Source organism: Rhinolophus hipposideros, assembly GCF_964194185.1.
Source record: "Rhinolophus hipposideros genome assembly, chromosome: 10".
Taxonomy (NCBI): Eukaryota; Metazoa; Chordata; class Mammalia; order Chiroptera; family Rhinolophidae; genus Rhinolophus; species Rhinolophus hipposideros.
Window position 1 is genome coordinate 47,329,311 of NC_138056.1, and position 22,947 is coordinate 47,352,257.

Sequence of the window (22,947 nt, forward strand, 5' to 3'; positions counted from 1 at the left end):
TTAAATTCACACTATTAACATTTACAACAAACTACAATGTTTTGTAACTATAGCTTGTTTTCATAAATAGTTTTACTATAACACAGTCACGTCCATTCATTTACATATTGACCATGGCTGCTGTCCTGCTACAATGGGAATTGTAACAGAGACTTTATAGCCAGAAAAGCCTAAAATATTCATTATCTTGGCGACTCCTGATTTAAAGGGAGAAAACAAGGTATGGGGAGTCCTGCCAGAGTGGAGAGCACCTCTCTTCTATGCAGAAGGGCAGAGCACCCCTGAATCCTAAGATGCCTGTCTCTGAAAGCTAGCCAGCATGAAGCAATGGTTCTAAACAGTCTGGAGCCAGACTGACTACCGGGGTCCAGACCCCAGCCCTACTACTTAATAGCTGTAGACACATCCGTCTCATCTGTAAAATGGGGGTAACAGTATCTACATCACAGGGTTACTGTGATAAACACATTACTAAGTGCAGAGCTCATTCATAAAAGTTAGCTAATGTTTCTTCCGCTCTCTCTGTACAGAGAGCTAGTGAGCTTCCTGTCTCGGGGGTGTGTAAGCAGAGACTGGTCTGAAAGATGACAGGAGACAGGAGGCTAAACTGTTACTTCCATGGTGTGATCCAACTTGAAACAGACTCTAGAACTCTAAGGTTCTAAAATTGTATGGTTTGAAATGCCATGATTTCATGATTCTTGAAAGTCAACAAGCCAGCAATGGGGGTGACTTCCCTGTATGCTGCCCCGAGAATGTGCTCTAGAATTTTCATGCCCTGGGGAAGTGTGGATAGTGGTCCCTCTCTGTCACAAGGACATCACCTTCTAAAGCGGGGAGATCGTCCCTCTGAGGAAAACCAAAAGGCTCCAAGAGACTGCAGGAGAATTTGGTTTCCACATCTAAGAATAACCTCGTCTGAGAATGTTTCCCTTTCTTATGAAATGTTATGAAATGAAGGCACGCGCGCGCGCGCGCGCGCGCACACACACACACACACACACACACACACACACACACACACGGCAGCCACAACGCTGCTGCCGCAGAAGAGCCTGCTGGTTGCCCAGACAGTCTGAGAAGGGAGAAGCGGAACTGCAGAGCTAGAAGAGGCCTGAGATCATTAGGCCCAACACGCACGTCTCCCAGATGAGAGAATGAGCAGACAGATGGTGAGCGCGCGACTGCTCGCGAGGGCTCGGGCCTCACTGGCCCTTCCTCTCCGCACAGTGGTTCTCACGGTACCATTTGGATCACAAGGCTCAGAAACTGCCCTGGACCTCCATCCTGGGCCCTGTCAGAATCAGCTCAATTCTTCTCTCAAGAAATGCCCTCCCTGGGACTAGACAATATCAGAGGGGCCTTTCTAGTGCTGCCGTTCTAAGTCTCTGAGTGTTTCAGTGAAACTTTTATGAGGAAATCACTGCAGAGGACTTTCCATAACCGACTGGTGATCCTGCTTATAGCCTTGAGGACCACTGGCAAATCCCCTGGGTTATAGCCTCGGCTGCCTTGAGTCTCAAAATTCAGGGTCATTACTCTGTGCATGGAAGTAAAAGAAGCTGTTGGGCCTGATGCAAAAAATCCTCATGCATTTTGCTCAAATGAATTTAGACTCAACTCACTCAGGGGAGGCTGGACTCTCCTTAAAGGAGTCCTACCTAAGTCTGACGGTGCAAAGCAGGTCTTGAGAATGCTGTGCCTTAAGGACACTACAGACTTGCGTTCAACCCTCTCTGTTTCAGATAAGTACTGGAGCCCACTGGGGCAGAGACTTCCCCAAAATTGCACCGCACATCAGCGCAGAGCTGGGCCCAGAGTTCAGGGCTCACTGTCCCCTGGGCAGAGCTCCTGTCTGAGTCATAGGCCTCTGCAGGCCAATCTTGGGCATTTGCTATATTAGCCTTTGTATCATCGTTTCACTACAGGCAACACTGTGAGAGACAAAAGGAATCTGATTACCAGACGTCCCAGCTCTGCCTTATGGAAGAGGTTTTGTTGATGACGCCCTGTTCTCGCTCAGCTCCCTAACTGCAATTCTAGGCTCCATCAACCAAGAGAATAAACAGAGCGTGTCCATTAGCAGATGAAACCTTTCCCAGCCCCCTCTCCGATCCTCCTGCACTGGCATAAACCCTCCCCAGCCGCAGTGCCCTGTGCGTCCAAGGCACTGATCCACACCTCAAGGGCGCCTCTTACACCGATCGGGTTATTGAGCGTTAGATTTATGTGTCTGGACAAAGCTCTCTCTCGATCTGATTCCTGCTTGATCCCCAAGTTTCCTTGTTGGTAGCGGAACAAGAGGATGCTGAATACGGAGGAGAAAGACCTAATTACAAACAGGTGTAGCAAGTGTGGGTGAAATTGAACTGAATGTGTCAAAGTGCCCTGAATGTCCTGTGGCACTGAAAGCCACCAAATCTGTGCTGGGAGGAACCCTGATGGGTGTGGGACAGTCAGTTAGTCCCACCTCCATTTAAAAAGTGCACAGGTTCATACATTACTTGCTTAAAAGAGAGGGGGTATGTTTTGGTCCTTTCCAGGGACTGTGACAACCTGTGAGAGGACTGGAACATATCGTGTTTCCCTGAAAATAAGACCTAGCCGGACAATCAGTTCTAATGCGTATTTTGGAGCAAAAATTAATAGAAGACCCAGTCTTATTTTACTATAAGACCAGGTGTTATATAACATAAGACCAGGTATAATATAATAATATATCAGGTATAATATAATACCGGGTTATGTTAATTTTTGCTCCAAAAGACACATTAGAGCTGATTGTCCGGCTAGGTCTCATTTTCGGGGAAACACGGTAGCTAGTGGACATTTTGATGGGACTGCAGGAAGATTTCAACATAGTAGAAGGTAAGGCCTTCTAGTAGAAGGTAAGGTCTAATACTCAAACGTTCTCACTGTGGAAAGGGCTGGAGGGAATGAGTGCCCCATACCTGGGCATGTGTGAACAAAGGCTCGTGAACTAAGTACTGGTCAGGGCAGCAGAGGGGACATCCCTGCCAGAGTGAAGGGTGTTAAGGACCCAACACCAAGGTGACAGAATCAAGTGCCTAATAGTTAGAGACAACCTTAAAGATGACCTAGTCCAGCCCTGTCACTTTAGAGCTGTTAAAACCAAGGTCCGAAGCATGGACATGAACGAGGTTATACAGAACCAAACCTAGAATCCAGCTCTTTTGGGCTTCCACTCTGGGCCTCTTTCTGCTGCGTTACAGAAGGTGTGTCTACATACGTCTCTACACATCCACATGTGTAGATATAAGAAAGAATATGTATGCGCCCATCAACATTTAGCATGCCACGGGTACCTGGAAAAACTCCCCACTGCTGCCATCCGTCTCTTAAAGAGGACAATTAATCTCATGAAAAAAGACGGTAACAGCAACTTAACCTGGGTGATATCTTTTTCTAGTTGTGCTGCTTACTAGGTGGGATGGCAACAGGTATATTACCTTTCTGAGCCTAGGCTTTCAAACTGGAATAAAAATCCACCCAAATAATAGGACTAGAGTGTAGATTAAACGAGACGGTGATTATGAAAGCATATTCTCCAAGAGGTGAATTAGGTTGTATAGAAACATAAGTTGATGATGACATCTAGGGGCAACGAGAACTAAGAAGAAAACAACACTGAGTATTTTAAAGAAGAGAAACACATACGCTACATTCTTCTAATCTACTTAATAGACTCACGATGCCCTGAGCCACGGGCCATGAGGTCTCGTCTGCAACATCCCCCTAAGGGCTTGTCCAGCCCACCCACCTCCCCAGAACAACTGAAGAGACAGGTACTCCCCACATGCAAAGCCAGCTATCCCTCTTTTGGAAAGCTCCAACAAAGCACACCATTCCCACTTACATCGAGTCAAAATGCCACTCTGTCGTTTCTAAACACTGGTCCTCATTCTACCCAGTGGAGCCATGTTGTGTTAAAAATCAGATGTGAAGGTGAAACCAGCAGTCACCCCACTGAGCCTCGAGGTGCGGGTGACCAATCTGACAGGCCAAATGGGTTCTGTCCTCCCCGAGGACCCTGTGCACACACTTTGCTCCCACTGTCAGCTTCCATTGGGGCAGGATTTCTCATGCAGGGGAAAACTGTGCCTCCCAGGGATAGTTGGCAATGTTTAGAGACACTTTTGATTGTCCTAAGGAGGGTTTGCTACTAGCATCCAGTGGGCAGAGGCCAGGGACGCTCTAAGCATCCTACGAGGCACACGACAGCCCTCCACAGCAAAGAATGATGGGATCCAGATGTCCGCAGTGCCATGGCCGAGAAACCCCGTGCTAGCAGGCGGAGCCTCTCTGTCCAGAGGTCCACAGGCCGGCGTCCACATATTCCCTCTGTCCTCCCTTCTCCCTCCCTCACTGCTCTGGGTCTCCCCAAAGCTGGTGGCATGATCAAAGAGGATGACCTTTCCTATATGAAGAGGGCCAATTTCTTGCATGGGTAGGAGAACCTCTTAAAACTGTCTTACAAGTGTCAGTTTTAAAAGTTCCCTTTCCTTTCTTCTTAAGAGACAAATCAGTCCCAACCAAGGGGAACAAGGAAAGGAGGAGACAGGCTGTATTTACTGAAAGCCGCAGAGGATGCTTGGTAAGTTCGGTTCTCGGTCCCGGTGTCCACGGGGAGGTGAAAGGTGCCTTCAGTGCCACAGGAAGACGAGTTCTGTGGCCAGGCCTGTTTCATCAGCAGAGTTGCTTAAGGGAAGACACAAGAATGACATTAGGCAGAAATAAGAAGCGGCACCACCAATCACAGACACAAAGCAAAGGTCTCGGGCTGGACAGAGACATATAACCCAAGGGGACCTGTTCAGACACACAGGATGGTTCAGCCTTTCTGAGATGGGTGAGTGAGAGGAGCGCTGAACTGAGCTTCCAAATGATCTGAAACGTTGGGAATCTGAGCTTATACTAATTAGGAGTTGGGATTTTCTACAACTGACACCACGAAGATGTCTATGAATGATGCCTCCCACCGTGTCTGGCCTAAGGCTCTGGAATATTCCTTAGCCACTTTCTCATGAAAGTGGAGCAACTTGAGCCTTTGAGTATATACACTGGGCCAGGACCCATTGAGTACTCTCCTTAATGCCTGAAATCTCAGCTGGAGGTGGGTTTAATAAGTTGCTTTCAAAGAGAGACCCCAAAATAATTATGACAAACCTTGCCGGACTGCCATGTCTTCTAAAGGGACTGAGCTCTGGCAACTTAGCAGGTACAGGTTGGCCAGTGCACTCCCTGCTAACGCCTCCTGTGTCTCCATCTAGGGCCAGATGAACCTCGGGCACCCCCTTTTTCCTCCCGCTGAGGTGCTACTGGTGCCTCATATGAGGTATCTCCATGAATTAGAGATGATCTTTTGGGCCATTAAGAAAGTAAATGTCATACTCGGGGTAGGTTTGAAATAGAGATGAGGCCCAGTTTGAAAGAAATCTATAGAGACTTCCCAGGCTGACTCAAAGCTCAGCTTGAAAAATGTGAAAGATGATGCTGCGTATGTTCTAGAAGTGGGGAATAACTCAAAAAACTTACCTTCATGGTATCCTGTGGGGAAGGAGAGAGGAAATAGGGTTTCAAAGGGGGGAAATGCCTAACATTTTAGATATTTCCCCTGATATACTTTCAAACACTAGAGGAGAAACATTCTTGACCCAAATTGCTACTTAGGGTAAAAAAGAATAATTTTAACAATATCTTTTCCATTCACATAAGGTCTTGGGAGTCATGGATGTGGGTGTTTTAAAGCATATTAGTAGGAGGTGGGGCTGCACTGGTAACCATCTGATATACTTGAAACATTTCAACAAAGGGCTGTGGTAAGACGGGGGGGTATGAGAAGAAAGTGTGTCTATAGTCTATAATTCCACCCGGACAGGGATAGTCCATCTCCAGAGAGATCTCATCACCCCCTGCCTGTCCCAGTAACAGGTAACGGCCCTGGTTCCTTCGGTCATGAAGGTACTGGGCCCAGAGAAGGAAATCAAGGACTCTGCTGCTTTTGCTGATCGCGGCCGGAAGTGTAGCTGTTCTGGGCTCACCCTGTGCTTGCATTAATGGCCCGCAATACATACAGCGGATGCTGACAAATGAGAAGGAAATCATGGGCAGGGAAGTGACACTAAAAGGAGAATTCTGGCAGAAGAAACGGGTTCCCCGCAGAATTCCACGCAGTCCAGGGCCTTTGCCGGACATCACGACATGGCTCTGCAGACAATGCAGGAGGAGGGCAGTCGGTTTTAAACAATTACCCTGGGTTTCTTTTCCCGGGAGAGGGGGTAAGTGGGGGCTGGGGATCAATAATGGGTCCAATTAGTGTTGAAAAGATGGACATCTTATCAAGATGTCTCCAAATTTAGAACCTGCCATTCCATGTGGCTGGAGAGCCCTGGCCACCCAAAACAACTGCCTAAAGGTGAAACTTGTAGCTCTGAGAAGTCTACATGCCCTCTGTCTACAGTCTGCCTTGTAGACAGAGCAAGTCCATGCCCTCAAGACCGCAAAGGGCCTCCACCAGGGAGCAGGAGGGCTGAATTTGGCTGCAGAGAATTTGGAGAATTTGGAGGTCCAGCTCTGGTCCAGTTGTTTCCCGAAGTGGTGTGTAATTTACCATAATTTTCATCATAAGCCACAAGTCTGACATGAGCCTGAAGGACTGTGTGACAAAATTAAGTAAATCAAACTTAATCCAAGAGTGACAGGCTTACCCTGCACTCAGCGCTGCGGGGGGCCACGTGGACGGGAACATGCGTGGGGCATGGTCACCGCACACAGGGACTTACGGTCTAGCTGGGGAAGCAACACAGCCACACGCCAACCAGAGAGTGAACAAGACAGCACCGCACGTGGTCAGATCATGTTCCACATTAACCAGGAAAGAAGCAAGTGCGACTGTGCCTCTGATTGTGTCTTTCCCAAGTGAGCAAGTGAACTACACTGTACATGTTCCTGAAGAAGCGGGTACTTTCTTCTGGTGTCATTATAAAGAAAACAAAAGTTAGTGTTTTCTGTATTTCTTTGTGTATTCGCATACTTAGTAATTCAAATAACTGTATAAATAGGAAGACTGAAAACACACGTTAGCTGTCAACATGGCTTCTTCATGTGTTCGCTGTATCGTATGATCCTCCTTCCCAAGTACGATTCGAAAGCCACCCCTTCTGCTGGCGGCAGTGAGGCAGCGCAGTTGTGGGACAAAGACAAGCCAGCCGAAGCTTTCAGAGACCTGGTAACAGAGGCGGCTGCTCTGACAGGCATGTTTGCTCTGGTGCCATGAAAGGTACCAACTCCTAGAAATGCTTCTGTATTGTTAGCTGGGAGTTAAATACAAGTGTATACATATGTCAAATATTATTCAGGTGTACATTTGAGACTAGTGCACTTTCTGTACTACGGTATCTGTGTTATTCCTCAATTTAAGAAGGGGAGGGGGAGAGGAAGAGAGAGAGAGAGAGAGAGAGAGACAGAGACACACACGAAGCCTCGGCAGTGCAGGGCTGTGGCCCAGCGACAGCATGCTGCCCACATCCGGGTGCTGGGTTGTTCACTTCCCCAGATACGGGGCCCTCACGCCCTCTGACACTTGAAACAGTCTAGTAAGCACACTTACAAGGAAGAGAGGCAGCAAGGGACCATCATCCTGAACAATGTAGTAAGTCAGGAAATCTGAATTTTAGCCTGGGCTGTGCCACTTATTAACTGTGAGACCTTGGGCAAGTCACACAACCTTTCTAAAACTTCAGTGTTGTTGTCTCATAAAACGGCAGTAGCGATCACTTCCTAGCACTGATGTAAGGATCAAGAAGAAAGTGTCACCCAGTCTCACGGTTTCGAAGCCTGTCCATTGGTCTGTCCATCCCTCCATCCTCACAGCTGTGGACAGCTCTAATGCAGGCTCTCATCATCTCTCACTGGAACTACTGCAACAGCTTCCTCATAGTTCTGTGTGCTTTTAATCCTGCCAACTCTAATCTCCAAGCTACATTTACAGTGATATTTCTAAGACCCAAACCTAATGACAAAACATTTCTTAAGCACATTCCACGGCTGTCCACTGCCTACAGGCTGAAGGCTGAACGCCTTGCGTGGCGTTCAAAGCCTTCGTGGTCTAGTCCTCTGATCGCTGCAGACTCGCTCCTGTTCTCACTCTCTGCCCGTGCACCACTGCCACACAAACTGCTTCTCATTCCCAAAATACGCCAAGGAACATCGCATCTCTCTATTTTTGTTCACAATGCTCACTCTTCCTGGCAAGTCTTTCCCCAAATGCTATGCAGTAAACATTTATTATTATTAATCTACCCATCATGAGCTGAAGACGCATCTCTACTACAAAGCCTTTCTTTTACCCACCCCTTAACCTTCGCCCCTCATGGATCCCGTATGGTTCACTATCCCAGTCCCTCTAATTCTGAGAAGCCCCTGTACTCTCTCTGGCTTCTCTGTCTTCCCCGCTAAATTGTGAGCTCCTTGAGAACAGGGACCCTGTCTTACTGGTCTTTGTATCTTCAAAGGGCCAGCTTAGGGCCTTGCATGGAACTGTACATGCCATAACTGGAGAAGTGAGAAAGCAAGAGAGCTTCTCCCCATTTTTATGGAGTCTTCTAAGTGCATTATCCTGAGGCAAACAGAAAACGACTCCCCACAAATGATAAGAGAAACAAACAAGTCTGTAACTAGCAAAATTCAAATAATAAAATTATAAGAGGACAGGCTGTTAGCTTTTAAAGGGATCTCAGAGATCTTCTGGAATAAAACACATTATCGATGGCCTGGAGACATTAGCAAATTGCCCAAGATCAAACAGCCCACAGCAGCGGCAAGGAGAAATTTTCACAGCTCATCTCCTGAAAGATGTGCCACGCGTAAGTTCAATATTCAACATCCAAATGATTCCAGGGTAAAAGCTGAAAAAGTGTGCAAAGATTTTACCAAAAAATTGCCCTGAGCAGCCCAGGTGAGGGTGGTGACAGTGGCAAGTCCCTCCCATGGTCCCTTCCTGTCTATGACAAAAAGGACCTAGTCAAGTTACACTGCTGGGACCCTCACAGGTGCCCACAAGTTCCCGTGGTGCCTTGGGCCTGGAGTCCACACCGCCCAGAGAACCCAGCTCTGGTCCCTTGCTCATGTCGGCACACTGGGCCCTCGACTCTCTCCATCCAGGACAACGCCCTGAAAATGATCCAGAGCTCAAGATCTGGGCTAATGAAACAGACTGTGTATCTCAAGTCAACCAGGTCTTCAAACATGTCAGACCGCCAATGGAGATGAAAAATCTGATCCTGGGGCAGACTGGTCTTTTGGGTTCTCATAGGGATAATCCAGCCACTCCTCCACAGATGCTGTGTGAAGCCAACAGAGGAGCCACACAGACCCAGCAATTTTCGTTCACTTGTTTGTTTGAATTCAGCAGTCAAGTTAGGGTGAAGGTTTCTGACGTGGGTCAGACAGGGACCCCGGAGGGAGGAAGGGGAGAGACGCCTTTTAGTGCCATGCTCCCTCACTGCTGCCCTAGGGGACGGTTCACGTGTGTCTCCAACCCATGATTTGCACCATCAGACATGTTCCTGCATGCTTTAGGAACTGCTGCTGAGCCACCTGGGGGAGCCCAAGCCTAGGGAATGGGATTTGGGGAGGAAAGGAAAGGGGATCTACCGTTGTTACGATATAACACATTCATAGGCCATAATACATATGAGGAAAAATAGCTCTCCTACCATAAGCTGAATGCAGGAACTGAAACTCTGTTGGATAGAAATGTTAGTTGAAATTACCACTAAGAATTTGTGCAAAATAGTCCACATTACAGTTACAAAAACAGACTTTGTCTCAAGATAGCAGTTTACCCCAGGCCACACAAGACACAGAGAATGCAGAGGGTGCCAAATGCTTCTACCCTGGAGGGGAGTGACAGACTTGCCATCCAGAAAACCCTATTCGTGGAGGGGGGGCACCTCCTTGGATTCCATAGCATCTTCCAGGCAGCTGATCAGGAGCTGCCTGGGTATAAACAAGCCCACGCTCCTGCTTCTGGCTTCCATGCTAAGAGTAAGTTTCAATTCTCCCACGTACTGCAGAGGGACTTCACACGTGACAGTCATTATGTGCTAGAGAACGTGAAGATTCAGGGACAAAATCATCACCTTTGGCCTCTGAATAGTTCTCTCTAAAGCTCCAGAGAGCGAGGACCAATGCAGAGGCACTTCATTCCCTGAAGCCTCTGGGGAAATGCGGTGTTATAGGAGCACAGGCTGTGGGCTCAGACAGACAGGGTTTGAATCCCAGCTCCACTGATTTTTAGCTGGGCAACTTTGGACAAGTTACTAAACCTCACTGAGCAAAACTGGAGGAAGAAAAAGTGTGCAGAGAGTCTAACTCCCAAGAATGAGGGAAACATGAACATTTGTGACATGCTTTGCTCGGTGCCTAGAAGATGGCAGGTGTTCAGCAAACCCAAATGTCTTTCCCCAGCTCATCGTCTGTAAAAAGGGAACATTATATTTGTATTTTACAAGGCTGCTGTGAAATGAAGTGAGGCAATAGATGAAAATGATTTATAAACAGATTTCTTGTGAGACAGTATTTTATTTTTATCTGCACTAGTTATCCTTTTTATCCTCTCTTTTCATTTTCAAGTCAGATTACCATTAATACGACACATCCTTTGGTTTCCAGATTCTGAAAACAAGTCTCAGTTGGTTCCTGCCTCTAATGGGGCCAAAGCGTTCTTAACTAAGATTCTTAACATCATTAAGAGCTTGGGGAAAAGCTCCAAGTACCTACACTGCCCTCAGAACCAATGCAGTATATCCCTGCATCCTGGACCCATGACATTTTAGGGTACTCAGCGCTGCTAAAAATAGCTCTCTCAAAAAAAAAAAAAAAAGAAAAAGAAAAAAAAATAGCTCTCTCTGCATCAACATCTTGGTCTCCTTGAAGAAGTTGAGAGAAATTTAAACCTGAGAGCCTGGCTCCTTTGCAGGTTTCTACCCCGCAGGCATGTCTCCGCATCACAAATGGCTGGCTCTGGCAGGAAGCTAAGTAACCTACAGTGTCCTCTCTGTCCCTGAGCCAGTTAGTTTCTCTAGCCAGAGCTTCCCCACCACAATCAGAAGACCTGGTGAATGCAGAGCCCAGCCTCCCAACACCGGAAATAGACAGCAGGGTAGGGAGGTGGAGGTGTGGGGTAGGGTGTGTGTGTGTGTGTGCGTGTGTGTGTGTGTGTGTGTGTGTGTGTGTAACTCTTAAGAGAAGGGATCTGCCCAATGTTATACCCAAATCAGTAGCAGTGTTGGTTGTTATAACCCTGGTCTTCCAACTCCCAGTTTGGGGCTTTCTGACAATACGCTAATTACCATCCCCTCTAGTAGATTTGTGGGTTTCTGAGAAAATGAACTGGGTTGGTTTAGTCACAACTTAAAAATCTATTGACTTTTTAAAATATAAAACGGGAAAAGCAAGTTTGATGAGGGATGATATTTTGTTTTAAAATTGAAACTTAATCAGTACTTTATATATATGCCCAAGGCTTTCCAATCTCCACATTCATTCCCCCCACACCCTGTTCCAGCCTCCTCCTGCCTGCTCCCCCTTGCTCTCTCTCTAGTCTGGTTGCTCTAGTGTGACCGACCCCTCAGTTTCTTGGGCCAACTACAGCTGTCATGTAGTGGTTAAGAGCACATGTGGGTGGTGGCAGGAGGGCTGGGCTTGAATCTTTGCGCTAGTTCCCTAACTTCCCTACGTTTTAGTTTCCCATTTGGAAAATGGGAATAGCAATAGTGCTGGCCTCAAAGGTTTGCTGGATATAAAACAAGTTAATATCCATAAAGAGCTATTTATTTCCAATCACAAATTTTGTTACATATATTTCCAACCCTCTACTTTCTTGCCAAACTAATCCTAAAACAATTCTACAACCTCTCACCAGAAGTTGTGATCACTGGGAGAATATGCCCCCGTGCGAGGGAGTAGTCTTGACAAACGCACTGCATCCACCCTCAGTCGGGCTTTCAGTGTTACCTGGCTGTCACCTGTTGTCTCTTCCTCTCCCACTCCTCAGCCCCTGACCTCTGTACTTACAAACCTCCCCTCAGCCTTGCTCACCAATCTCAGTAAATCCCATCGTTAGATAAGAACTCTCTACTTTCCACTGGGCAATTTATTCTAAGTTTATCCACCTGTGACCTTTTCTATAGCCTGAGAGGGAGAACCGCTCCCCTGGGAGGCACCCATTCTACCTGCTCCCCCAAACAAAGAAACCTGGATTTGCCAGCCCACTGTAGTCTCCTTGAAGGCCTGGATCCATCTGGCACCCCTTCCTCTCCATCTCCGATTCGTCCTCTCCACTTGCCCCTTTCCAGTAGTACTTATTTAACACCTCCTCTGACTCCACCTTCCCTTCTAGTCAATACCCCCTTGTTCTCCTCTCCCTGTGGCCAAGCCTCTCGTAAGAGTGGGCTCCATCTGCTAAGTCTACGCTGCGCTCCCTGCCTCGCCACCTCACTGATGCGCTGATGGCCTCCTGCCAATAAAGGCAACGCCTCCTCTTCACTCCTGATCTTACCTGACCTTCTGCAACTACTCGTTTTGTCTTCGACTGGATAGTTCACCAAACCAGCCCATGGATCTCATAGCATTTACACTGAAATCATTTCTATATTGTGAGATAATTGATAATCAAAACCACCATAGTTTTTAAGGCAGAACTTACCAAATTTGATTAAGTATTTTATCAGGGAGAATTTCTGTAGCTTTTTTATTGTGTCTGCCTATTATAGATTTGGGGAAAATGCAGAATAAAATATCAATGCTGAAAAACTATTATAGGTTTTCATCCTGTGTCACAAGCTCTTTGAGGACAATGTCTGCAGCTTCCCCAAGTATGAATCACCTACAGTGGCTTCCAGAGTGCCTCACGCATAGCAAGGTCAAAATGAATGTCTGTGGAATGACACGTCTATGTAAACACTTTAGGGGTTAACATCACTAATTTGCATACAATAGTTCTCATCTGCCCCGAACAAAAGGGTCTGACAGCTGCATGATGTGTGTATGTGTGTATAATGTGTGCGTATAATGATGTGTACATGTGTGTACAATGTGTATGTGTGTACGTGTGTGCACAATGATGGGTGTATGTGTGTATAATGTGTGTATACGTGTATAATGATGTGTACGTGTGTATATGTGTATGTGTGTATGCATGTGTATAATGATGTGTGTACTGTGTGTACAATGATGTGTATAATGTGTGTACAATGTGTGCATGTGTGTTTATGTGTGTACGTGTGTATAATGTGTGTGTGTGTATGATGTGTGTACGTGTGTGTACAATGATGTATGTACATGTGTATAATGATGTGTGTGTTTGTGTGTACGTATGTGTATAACGATGTGTGTATGCGTGTACGTGTGTACGTGTACAATGATGTATGTACGTGTTTATGTGTGTACGTGTGCATAATGATGTATGTGTTTATGTGTGTACACGTGCATAACGACTGTGATGTCATGCCCACTTTAGAGACTGGCAGTTGAGGTTCAGAGAGTTCGGGTGACTTGAAGGTCGCTAATCTAAAAAGCAACCGAGTCCGGACTCAAATCTAGGTCTTCTGACACAGTCCATGGTTTTCTGTCATCTCAACGTCCCAGAGGAAAAGGGAATGACAGCAGAGTGAGTACTGGATTGGCCCCAGGGAAGCACTAGACCAAGCGCCAGAAGATCTGCCACGGGTTCTGGTCCACATGCTACTGCTGATTCACTGGGTAACTCGGACAAAACACTGATTTTCTCTGAATCTCCCTTGTCAAGAGAAGGGGCTGAACTGGGGGACCTCTGAGGTCTTTTCAGGCTTTCTAACTTTAGAACAGTAATTACTGAACAAGGAAATGGGGGTATTAGCATGACACTCAAGGCCTTTCCAAACACGGCCCTTGCACACCTGCAGCTCAGATTCATCTACTGTCCTTCCCGCTCCCATGCTGCAAGCACTGCCACCACTCGTAGCCTCTGTGTCTGTCCTCACACCTCCACACCTTTGCTCAGGCTCCACTCTGCCTAGAATGCCCAGCGCTGCCTCTGTGTGCTTCAAAGAATGGCTCCTGCTTCTTCCTCAAGTCTCTACTTCTGGGCCCTCTGGGAAGTCTCCCCTACACTTTCAACCTCAGGAGACTGTTGTTCATGCCTCTGCTTCTTCTCCTCTCCTATGTATTCCTTTTACAACACCCATCCCACTGTACAGCCATCCATTTGTTTATGTGCCAGCTCCCAAATGCACTGTAAGCCACTTTAGGCAAAGAGGGCATCCTCTCCTTTTTTCTATCCCAGCGCAGAGGACATTCAACCAATAAATCCTTGACGAGAATACAAAGAGGCACTTACATAAAACCTCCTACAACCCTGAGGAAGGGAGCACATGTGTCAGAGAGGTGAGGTCACGTCCAAGGCCTCACCACTAGTGAGCGGAGTAATTGGGATTCAAACCCAGCGCTCAGTGCAGAGCCCACACTCTTTCTCCTGCCCGCGTGTGTTAAAACACCAGCTGAGTGTGGGGAGTAAGGTCAGTGCGAAGTCCGCCTCATGCTCCTAGCCCAAACGAGAAGAAACTTTTTCAACATTTCCAAACCAATGTCTTTCCGAGGAGTGTTGGGCCTCTATTATTTGTGAAAAATAAGTTCCTTGCGTCACGTTAGAAACCAGCTTTTTACCCTCTGGTGGCAAGTCTCTCACTTTTCTAACTCCGCAACCCAGACAGTCTGGGTGTGTGGGTGGGGTGTGTGGGTACGTGTGTTTTTCAGTGATACCCTCAGGGGCAACTGAGCAAAGCACAGATTTAGACATTGTTTGGGAGAGCAGAAAACGTTCTGTGAGGACGCATGTCTTAGACATTCTGGCAGAGGAGAAACGGGCCAACCTGAAGCCCAAGTAGAACGGAGATTTCACTCTTGCCCCCACGGTGAGGCTGAACTGCCCCAGTTCCCAGAAGGAACTCCCAGGAGAATCAGACTTGGACAAGCTGAGCCCAAAGCAATTAAGGACAGGGCAAGGCCAGCAGCAGGTGGGTTTGTTTTTCCAAAGAGATCCCATTGCCCACCCCACTTAGCACTACCATCTCCACTTTCTCCTTACCTGGAGCGTAACTGGGGCTATTGGTGGGGTACAGGCTGGGATTGTAAGCAGGGGCCGCTGCCGGGTAGGCTGTGGGGTAACCTACAAAGACACAAGAAAGGCTCTATTGAGCTAAGCAAGAAAAAAAGCAGATTTCTGAGAAAACAGAATCCAGTTCATCCTCTTCATGGGCCATTTCAGACAGTATATGTGACCAGCTTTTATACTCTCAAGAGAAAAGCCACCAACACCACAATCCCGACACATGCAGATTTTCCTGTCCATTAAAAAAAAAAAAACAGTACAAGAAATATATGTCTATATGCTCACTGTAAAAACATTGAAACAATAGAGAAATGTGTATGGGAAAAGCGTAAGTTTACTTTTACATTCCTGCCGCAATACTCTTTTCTCTAGAGGTAATAACAACTTGGCATCTATCCTTCCAGACAGTTCTCTGTGCACTTTTATATACATATATTCAGTGGTGTGCTGGTAAATATTTAACAACTGGCTCGAGGGGACTGCGGTGGAGCTCTGTTTTGTAGCACTTGCCAAGTTCCACAATGTAAATACTCCCACCATGGCCAATTTCAAACTACCAACATTACGGAAGGAGTAGTTGGGAAGAGACTCTTACAACTGTCTCTGGAGAGCCTATCAGCCAGATCAGCCCACCACTGCATACTCTATATAGGCATCTTGAGTTTTTGAGATTTTTTCCTGGGGCAAAATATATGTAACAAAATTTGTGATTTTAACCATTTTAAGTGTACGATTCAGTGGCATTAATTGCATGCACAATGTTGGCAACCATCCCCACTATCTGTAAAACTTTTTCATCACCTCCAAACAAACTCTGTACCCATTAAGCAGTAACTCCCCATTCCGTCTCCCTGTAGCCCCTTGTTAACCTCTAACCTACTTTCTGTCTCTGTGAACTTGCCTGTTCTGGATACTCTATATAAGTGGAATCAAACGCTATTTGTTCTTTTATGTCCGGCATCTTTCACTTAGCATAATATTTTCAAGGTTCATCCATGTTGTAGCCTGTATCAGACCTTTACTTCTTTTTATGGCTGAACTATATTCCATTGTATGGCTATGCCACATTTTGTTTCTCCATTCATCCACCGATGGACACGTGGGTCATTTCTGCCTTTTGGCTACTGTGAATAATGCTGCTATGCACATTGTGGTGCAAGTATGTGAGTCCTGTTTTCAATTCCTCTGGGTTATATACCCAGGAGCAGCGTTGCTCGGTCGTATGACAATTATATGTTTTGCTTTTTGATGAACCTGTTTTCCACAGTGGCTGCACCATTTTACATTCCCACAAGCAATTCATGAAGATTCTAATTTCTCCACATTCTCACTAACACTTGTTATTTTCTGGTTTTGATTATAGACATCTTACTAGGTGTGAAGCGGTGATACCGCATTTTGGTTTTGATTTACATTTATTTCCCTAATGCTTGACAACGCTGACCATCTTTTAATGTTCTTACTGGCATTTGTGTATCTTCTTTGGAGAAATGTCTACTCAAAACATCTGCTCATTTTTTAACTGGATTGTTTGTTTTTGTTACTGAATTACAGGAGTTTTTAAAATATATTCTGGATGGTAAACCGTTATCAGATACATAATTTGCAAATATATTCTCCCCTTGTATGGGTTGTCTTTTCACTTTCTTGATCATGCCTTTGATGCAAAATTTTTAAAATTTTAATGAAGTCCAATTTATTTTTTTCTTTTGGGCTCATATTGTTTGGTGGTACATCTAAGAATTCGTTGCCAAATCTGAGGTCATGAAGATTTACCTTTATCTTTCCTTCTAAGAGTTTTATGGTTTTGGCTCTTATATTTAGATCATTAATCCATTTTTGTATATGGTGTGAAGTAGGGGTATATACAGTTTTATATTCTACCTTCAAAACACTTTAACATTATAAACATTTTCCCATGTAATTACACATTCTTTAAAAACATTACTTTTAGTATCTTTAAAATATTCCATTATGTAGCTATATCAAATCATTTAACCATTACTCTATTTTTAGATGTTTAGGTTGTTTGCAAATGTTCATTATTATAAATAAGCTATGAGAATAACCTAAGTAAATTTTGGCTGCATCTCTGATTATTTCTTTACGAACCAGTTCTAGAAATTAGATTTCTAGGTCAAAAGACAGTGCTATTTTTTAAAGCTCATCCATTCAACAAATACTTGAGTACTTACTCCGTACCAGTCACTAAGATCCCAGCCCTTGTGGAGCTTAGATTCTAAGAGGGAGTGAGAAGGCAGTGGATAAACAGTAAATACAAACAAACACAGTCTTAAGTGCTACAGAAAAGAGAAAAAGGGCAGGATAAAGGACAGCAGAAGTGCCACAGTGTTGGGGTGGGGAGAGCATTGCATAAGACACATTAAGAAGGTAAGATTTTCGCAAAGACTTGAAGGAAACAGAGTTAACCAAGCCAAAGGCTGAAAAGAGAGCATTTCAAAGGAAACAGTAGGTGCAAAGGCCCTGAATTCACAGCGCATGGGACACATAGTTGGAACAGCAAAGTGGTCAGTGTGGCTGAAGGAGAACAAGTGAGGGGGGCAGGCGCTAATAGAGGAAGTCAGAGACAAAGGGCTGGTCAGTTCCCAGAGGGCCTTCCAGGCTACTGTACGGACTTTGATTTTTACTCAGAGTGAAATGAGAAGCCATCCTGGGGTGTTGAGCAGAAGAATAACATGATCTGACTTGTGTTTGAAAAGTGTCATTCTGATAGCTGTGTTGGAAACATACTGTAAGAAGGGAAGGGCTATTGCAAGCTACTGTAAATAGACGATGGGGCTCACATCAGGTCTATAGCAGCTGAGATGAAGAGAAAGTGACATGCTAAGAATATTCAAATACTGTGCCACACTGGTTTCTAGAAAGACTGTCAATTTGTACTTGCACTAGCAGTGTGTAAGTGCCGGTCTCATTGCTCCCTGCAGTTTTTTAATGCTCACTGGCATTTTGACTGACAATGAAAAGCTGATTTTAAAAGTCAAAGATTAAATCCTTAAGTCCCTAAAAGCTTCTTTGGGATTTGTAAATATTGAGCTTTAATAATGTATCTTTGTTAATATGCCTTTCCCTAAATCCTTTCCAATTCCAAAGAAAATGAATCTCTCTTCCCCCGGCCCCCACCTCAATCATTTTCTGATTTCAGACCCAAGGCAGCCAACTTGTCACTTAATTAGCAATCTGGAGGTCTTCCAGTTCTCAAGAAGAAAGTCGGGGTTAATCTGGGAAGCAAAGTGATCCAGTCTCATGGCTGAAATCTGTACTTGTCTGCATGTGAAGAGACTGCGCAGCCAGGGGTAAGCACACCTGTTAGGTCACTTCAAATGCCTTTTACTTTAGGGGCAATTACAAGATCTTCCTTCAACGTTTCTAAGTAGAATTACTTTTAGTCACTTGATTTTGGCAGCTATCACAGAATGCCAGCATTAAAGGGAGCTTTATTTGGTCCAGTCCTCTTCTAAGGAACAGGACTGAAGGGTTAACCACACCTGAGAAGGCAAGTTATTTTCGGGGGGGGGGGGGGTTGATCTTATCATTTTCTCTCCTTATGTCCATGTCTCCCTTTATGGTGGCTGACTCTACCTTACCTTTTAGCCTCATCCGTCCGGTAACTATGCCCGAGTTTAATGTTGCTAGACCAGACTACTCTCCTGAACTCCTGACTCATATAAGGTTGGTGCAAATGTAATTGTGGTTTTTGCAATTATTTTTCACCTTTGAAACTGCAAATACGTTTGTACCAACCTAATAGTATCTAACTGCCAACTCAACATCTGCAATTGGATGTTTCCTAGACATCAGGCTATAGGCAGAGAGGTGACGAGTGTGGTCTCCGGAGCTAGAGCTAGGCTTAGGTTTCAACGTCAGCAACACTGGTAAGTATGTGTGTGATCTTGGGTCACTTACTTAACCTTCTTGTGCCTCAGTTTTCCCATCTGTAAAAAAGGACTACGATTACTTACCTAATAGGTTACTAGCAGTATTCAATTAGTTAAGATTTCAAAGCACTAGGAGCCAGGCACACAGTTAAGCCTTCAAAAAGTTAGCTATTAGTATTTCAAACTTAAAAGATTCAAAAATAAAATTTTACTTCCTATCTTCCCACTCCTTTCCAAACTTGTTTTGCAGATTTCTCTTCACCAGTGACAACTCCTTCTTCCAGCTCCTCGGGCCAGAAACCTTGGGATCATCCTTGACTCTGCTTTCTCTCCTACCCACATCTAATCCATCAGCTAATCCTTTCGGATTCACCTTCAGAACATATTCAGACTCTGACCAAATCTCATGACCTATACACTTTCTATCCTACTCCACGTCACCATTCTCTCTCGCCTAGATTATTGCAATAGCTTCCTAATTGCTCTCCCTCCTACTACCTTTGATTCCAAGCAGTCTACTTCCCACCGCAGCCAGAGCAATCCTGTGAAAACATCAAGTCCAGTAACGACACTCCTCTCGTTAAGCCCCATAGTAGCTTCCCGTGACAATCACAGTGAAATCCTTTTAATGACCCAGGTGGGCCTCAGCTACTTCTCTGACCTCGCCCACTATTTGCCCCCATGCTCATCGACTCCAGACACAATGGCGTCTGTGCTGTTCTTCAAATGTGTCAAGCACTTTCCTGTCTCAAACCTTTGCCCCTTCTGTTCCCTTTGCCTGGAACTTTGTTCAAAGGTCCCCTTACATTCTTTCTAAAATAGTACTCAACTTTCGTTCCTCTCTATGTTCCTTAGTCTGTTTTTTCTTCACAGCACTTAAGGCGACATGCTCTGTTTCCTTGCTAATGGGGGACTATCTCCCACCACTGGAATACTATACGCTTCAGGTGATAATATGGAGCGCTCGCTCGTGTGGGGCTATTCCCTGCCGGAGGTCTCCGCCCGGCCTCCGAAAGGCTCTGCCTCCCCACCCCCAAGCCAGCAGGGTGCCTTCCAAGTGTTCCCCAAGGCTGCCTGGATCTACTGAGGCTCACGGTGGGTAGAGATACTGAGTTCAAATAATTCACCACGTACAACAAGTCAGACAATTAAGTTCGTGAACTTGTTGCAACGATGTTTTTGATATCACAGGGATTATTCATTATGAATTTGTACCAACTGGACAAACAATTATCAAGTTTACTATTTGGAAGTGCTGAAAAGGCTGCGTGAAAAAGTTACACAAAAACGACCTGAACTTTTCGCCTACAATTCCTGGCTCTTGCATCATGACAACGCACCAGCTCCCACCGCACTGTCTGTGAGGGAGTTTTTAGCCAGTAAACAAATAACTGTATTGGAACACCCTCCCTACTCACCTGATCTGGCCCCCAATGACTTCTTTCTTTACCCAAAGATAGAGGAAATATTGAAAGGAAGACATTTTGATGACATTCAGGACATCAAGGGTAATATGACAACTGTGATGGCCATTCCAGAAAAAGTGTTCCAAAATTGCTTTGAAGGGTGGACTAGGAGCTGGCGTCGGTGCATAGCTTCCCAAGGGGAGCACTTCAAAGGTGACCTTAGTGATATTCAGCAATGAGGTAGGTAGCACTTCTAGGATGAGTTCGCGAACTTAATTGGATGAGTTCGCGAACTTAATTGTCCGACCTGTATTTCACTCACTGCTCATACAAAAGATATTTTCACACCTGCTATTTCACTTGAGACTCAAAACAACTACTGTTATTTCCCCCCATTTTATAGATAAGGAAACAGAGGCTGGGGAGGTGAAGTGACTTTTTGGCTAAGATTATTCAGCAAGTCTTTGGTGGAACTGGAAAGGAAATCCCGAAAGCAATGCCTTTTCCAGACCTACCAAATACCGTAACTATGACGTTGTCCTTGGAAACATGTCTGCCCCTTCTGTATTTATCTTCTTTGAAGGTCAAGAGTAAAGACACAAGTGAGATTTTCTCCTTTGTATCCCAAAGGCTGTAGTAGTGATTGGGTTTCCTGGGATTCTGATGTGTACATTTTAATTACTTTATAGATGTCAGTACAATCTAATCCCTTTTTCTTGTTGTCACTAGGATTAGGACGGAAGAAATGGAAAACTATTTTTTGATTAATATGGAAATTAGAAATTACTTTCAAGAGAAATCAGAGGACTTTTTCTGAAACGACTTGATCTTTAGAAAGTAAAAATAGCAGAGTATCAAAAGGCTAGTTGGAAGACTAGCTCCCTGGCACAGGAAGACAAAGAGGATTACTCCTTTGTGAGCAGGAGACACACGCAGACAAGACATTTTAGGTCTGAAGGTTAAAAAGAAGAAAACTGCCCTCCGCCCCCACCTCAAGGCCAGGGCAACCAAAAACCAAACAAGCAAAAAAACTTTAATTCTCTCAAAATAAAAAAAATAATAATAAAAAGAGGGCAAGAGGAAGGAAATAATTTTGAATCTGTATGCTCTGAGGGCTGAGCCAGGCACTTCTTTATCTGGTTTAATCTTCACCCTAACTCTGTGAGATACATTATCAGTCCCATTTTGGAGATGAGGATGTTGCAGCTGAGACTTCTCTTACACGGCTAGTAAATAGGGGGGGACAGAAGCCAGGCCTGCTGAGTGAGAGGCAAAGTCCCTTCCTACAAAGCTCCCTACCGCTCTTCAAAACATTAGTCTACTCAGCACACACCTTATTTGGCTGCCGTTTTCTTTGCCGAGATTCTTTTTATTTGCCAAGATTATTTCACCTTCAAAACCTGGGAAAACAGGAATTACTCTAGAGAATCAATTCGGTCAAAGATGGTTCAGTTAAAAAAAAAAGCTATTCTGTTCCCAGTCAGTGTCCTAATATAAGTCATGATCATGTTACTGAAAAGCTTTACTCAGGCAACGAATTACAGAGTTAGAAGAGGTATTCGAGGTGATTGAGTCCAATTTGCCATTTGGCCCAGAAATCCTCTTTATAATGGCCCACCCGGCTGGCCACTCAGTCTCTGCTAGCACAGCCTTCTAATGATGGTCTGCTAAGAACCTCTTCAGGCAGTCACAGCTCCTGTTTGAGAGCTCTGGACGTCAAAAAATTCTTCATTCTGAGCTGAAAGTGTACCTTATAAGGAGTCCAACTCTGGACACCTTCCCAATCACTGATGCTAGGTCTACTCTCACAGATCATGTCTGTTCCCTGTGCTCCAGGACAACTCTCCAGAAATACGAAGATATCAGTTATTGTTCCTGAATTTTCTTTTGTCCAAATTCAACAGACCCAATTCCTTAAACCCTTCTCTATCCTGACTGCCACGTTTGGCCAGCCTTCAATTTACAAATCCCCTTCTCTTAAAACAATTCCACTTACTTCCTGCATTGTTCATTCTTCTGCTGATGGTTATTTACCCCAGATTTTTTTTTTAAATTGAACTGACATAAGACCCTGGTGATAGGTGGGTGGTCAGTGAAGGCCTAAAGTGGCTTAATCCAGATTTCTTCATCATTAGCTGATCAACATAGTCAGCATCTAGCAAATGCTTACTCTGTGCCAAGCGTGGTGCTGGGTTCTTTACACAGGAGCTTACAGTGTCATGGGGAGATAATATAGGTTATTTATACTAATCTACACAGAACATATATATCATCAAATAATATTGGGGTGTTAGCAGAATGCTGAGGAGGAAGTGAAGAACAGGTCTGGGAGAGTTGAGAATGGCTTCTCAGAAGGAGAAACATTTCAGTCTTCCTTGAACAATGAGGGGCAGGAGTTTGCTAGAGGTGTGTGGGGGTGGGGACAAAGAAATATGTATTCATTTCAAGCATGAAGGCATGAAAATGTATATGC

General features: G+C 45.0%; 1 protein-coding gene across 5 annotated transcripts in view; it reads right to left on the reverse strand.

Moving 5' to 3' along the window:
- Window positions 1-22,947, reverse strand: part of FAM168A (family with sequence similarity 168 member A) — a 188,537-nt gene that overhangs the window by 10,993 nt on the left and 154,597 nt on the right. For 4 of the 5 annotated variants that reach the window (XM_081061686.1, XM_081061685.1, XM_081061682.1 and 1 more), the window contains 3 exons: window positions 15,149-15,229; window positions 9,738-9,764; window positions 4,594-4,719 (listed from right to left, as the gene is read on the reverse strand). In XM_081061686.1, the coding sequence (XP_080917812.1) occupies window positions 4,594-4,719; window positions 9,738-9,764; window positions 15,149-15,229 (234 nt within the window). The remainder of the gene's footprint in view (window positions 1-4,593; window positions 4,720-9,737; window positions 9,765-15,148; window positions 15,230-22,947) is intronic. The other variant, XM_081061684.1, reaches the window with a different exon arrangement.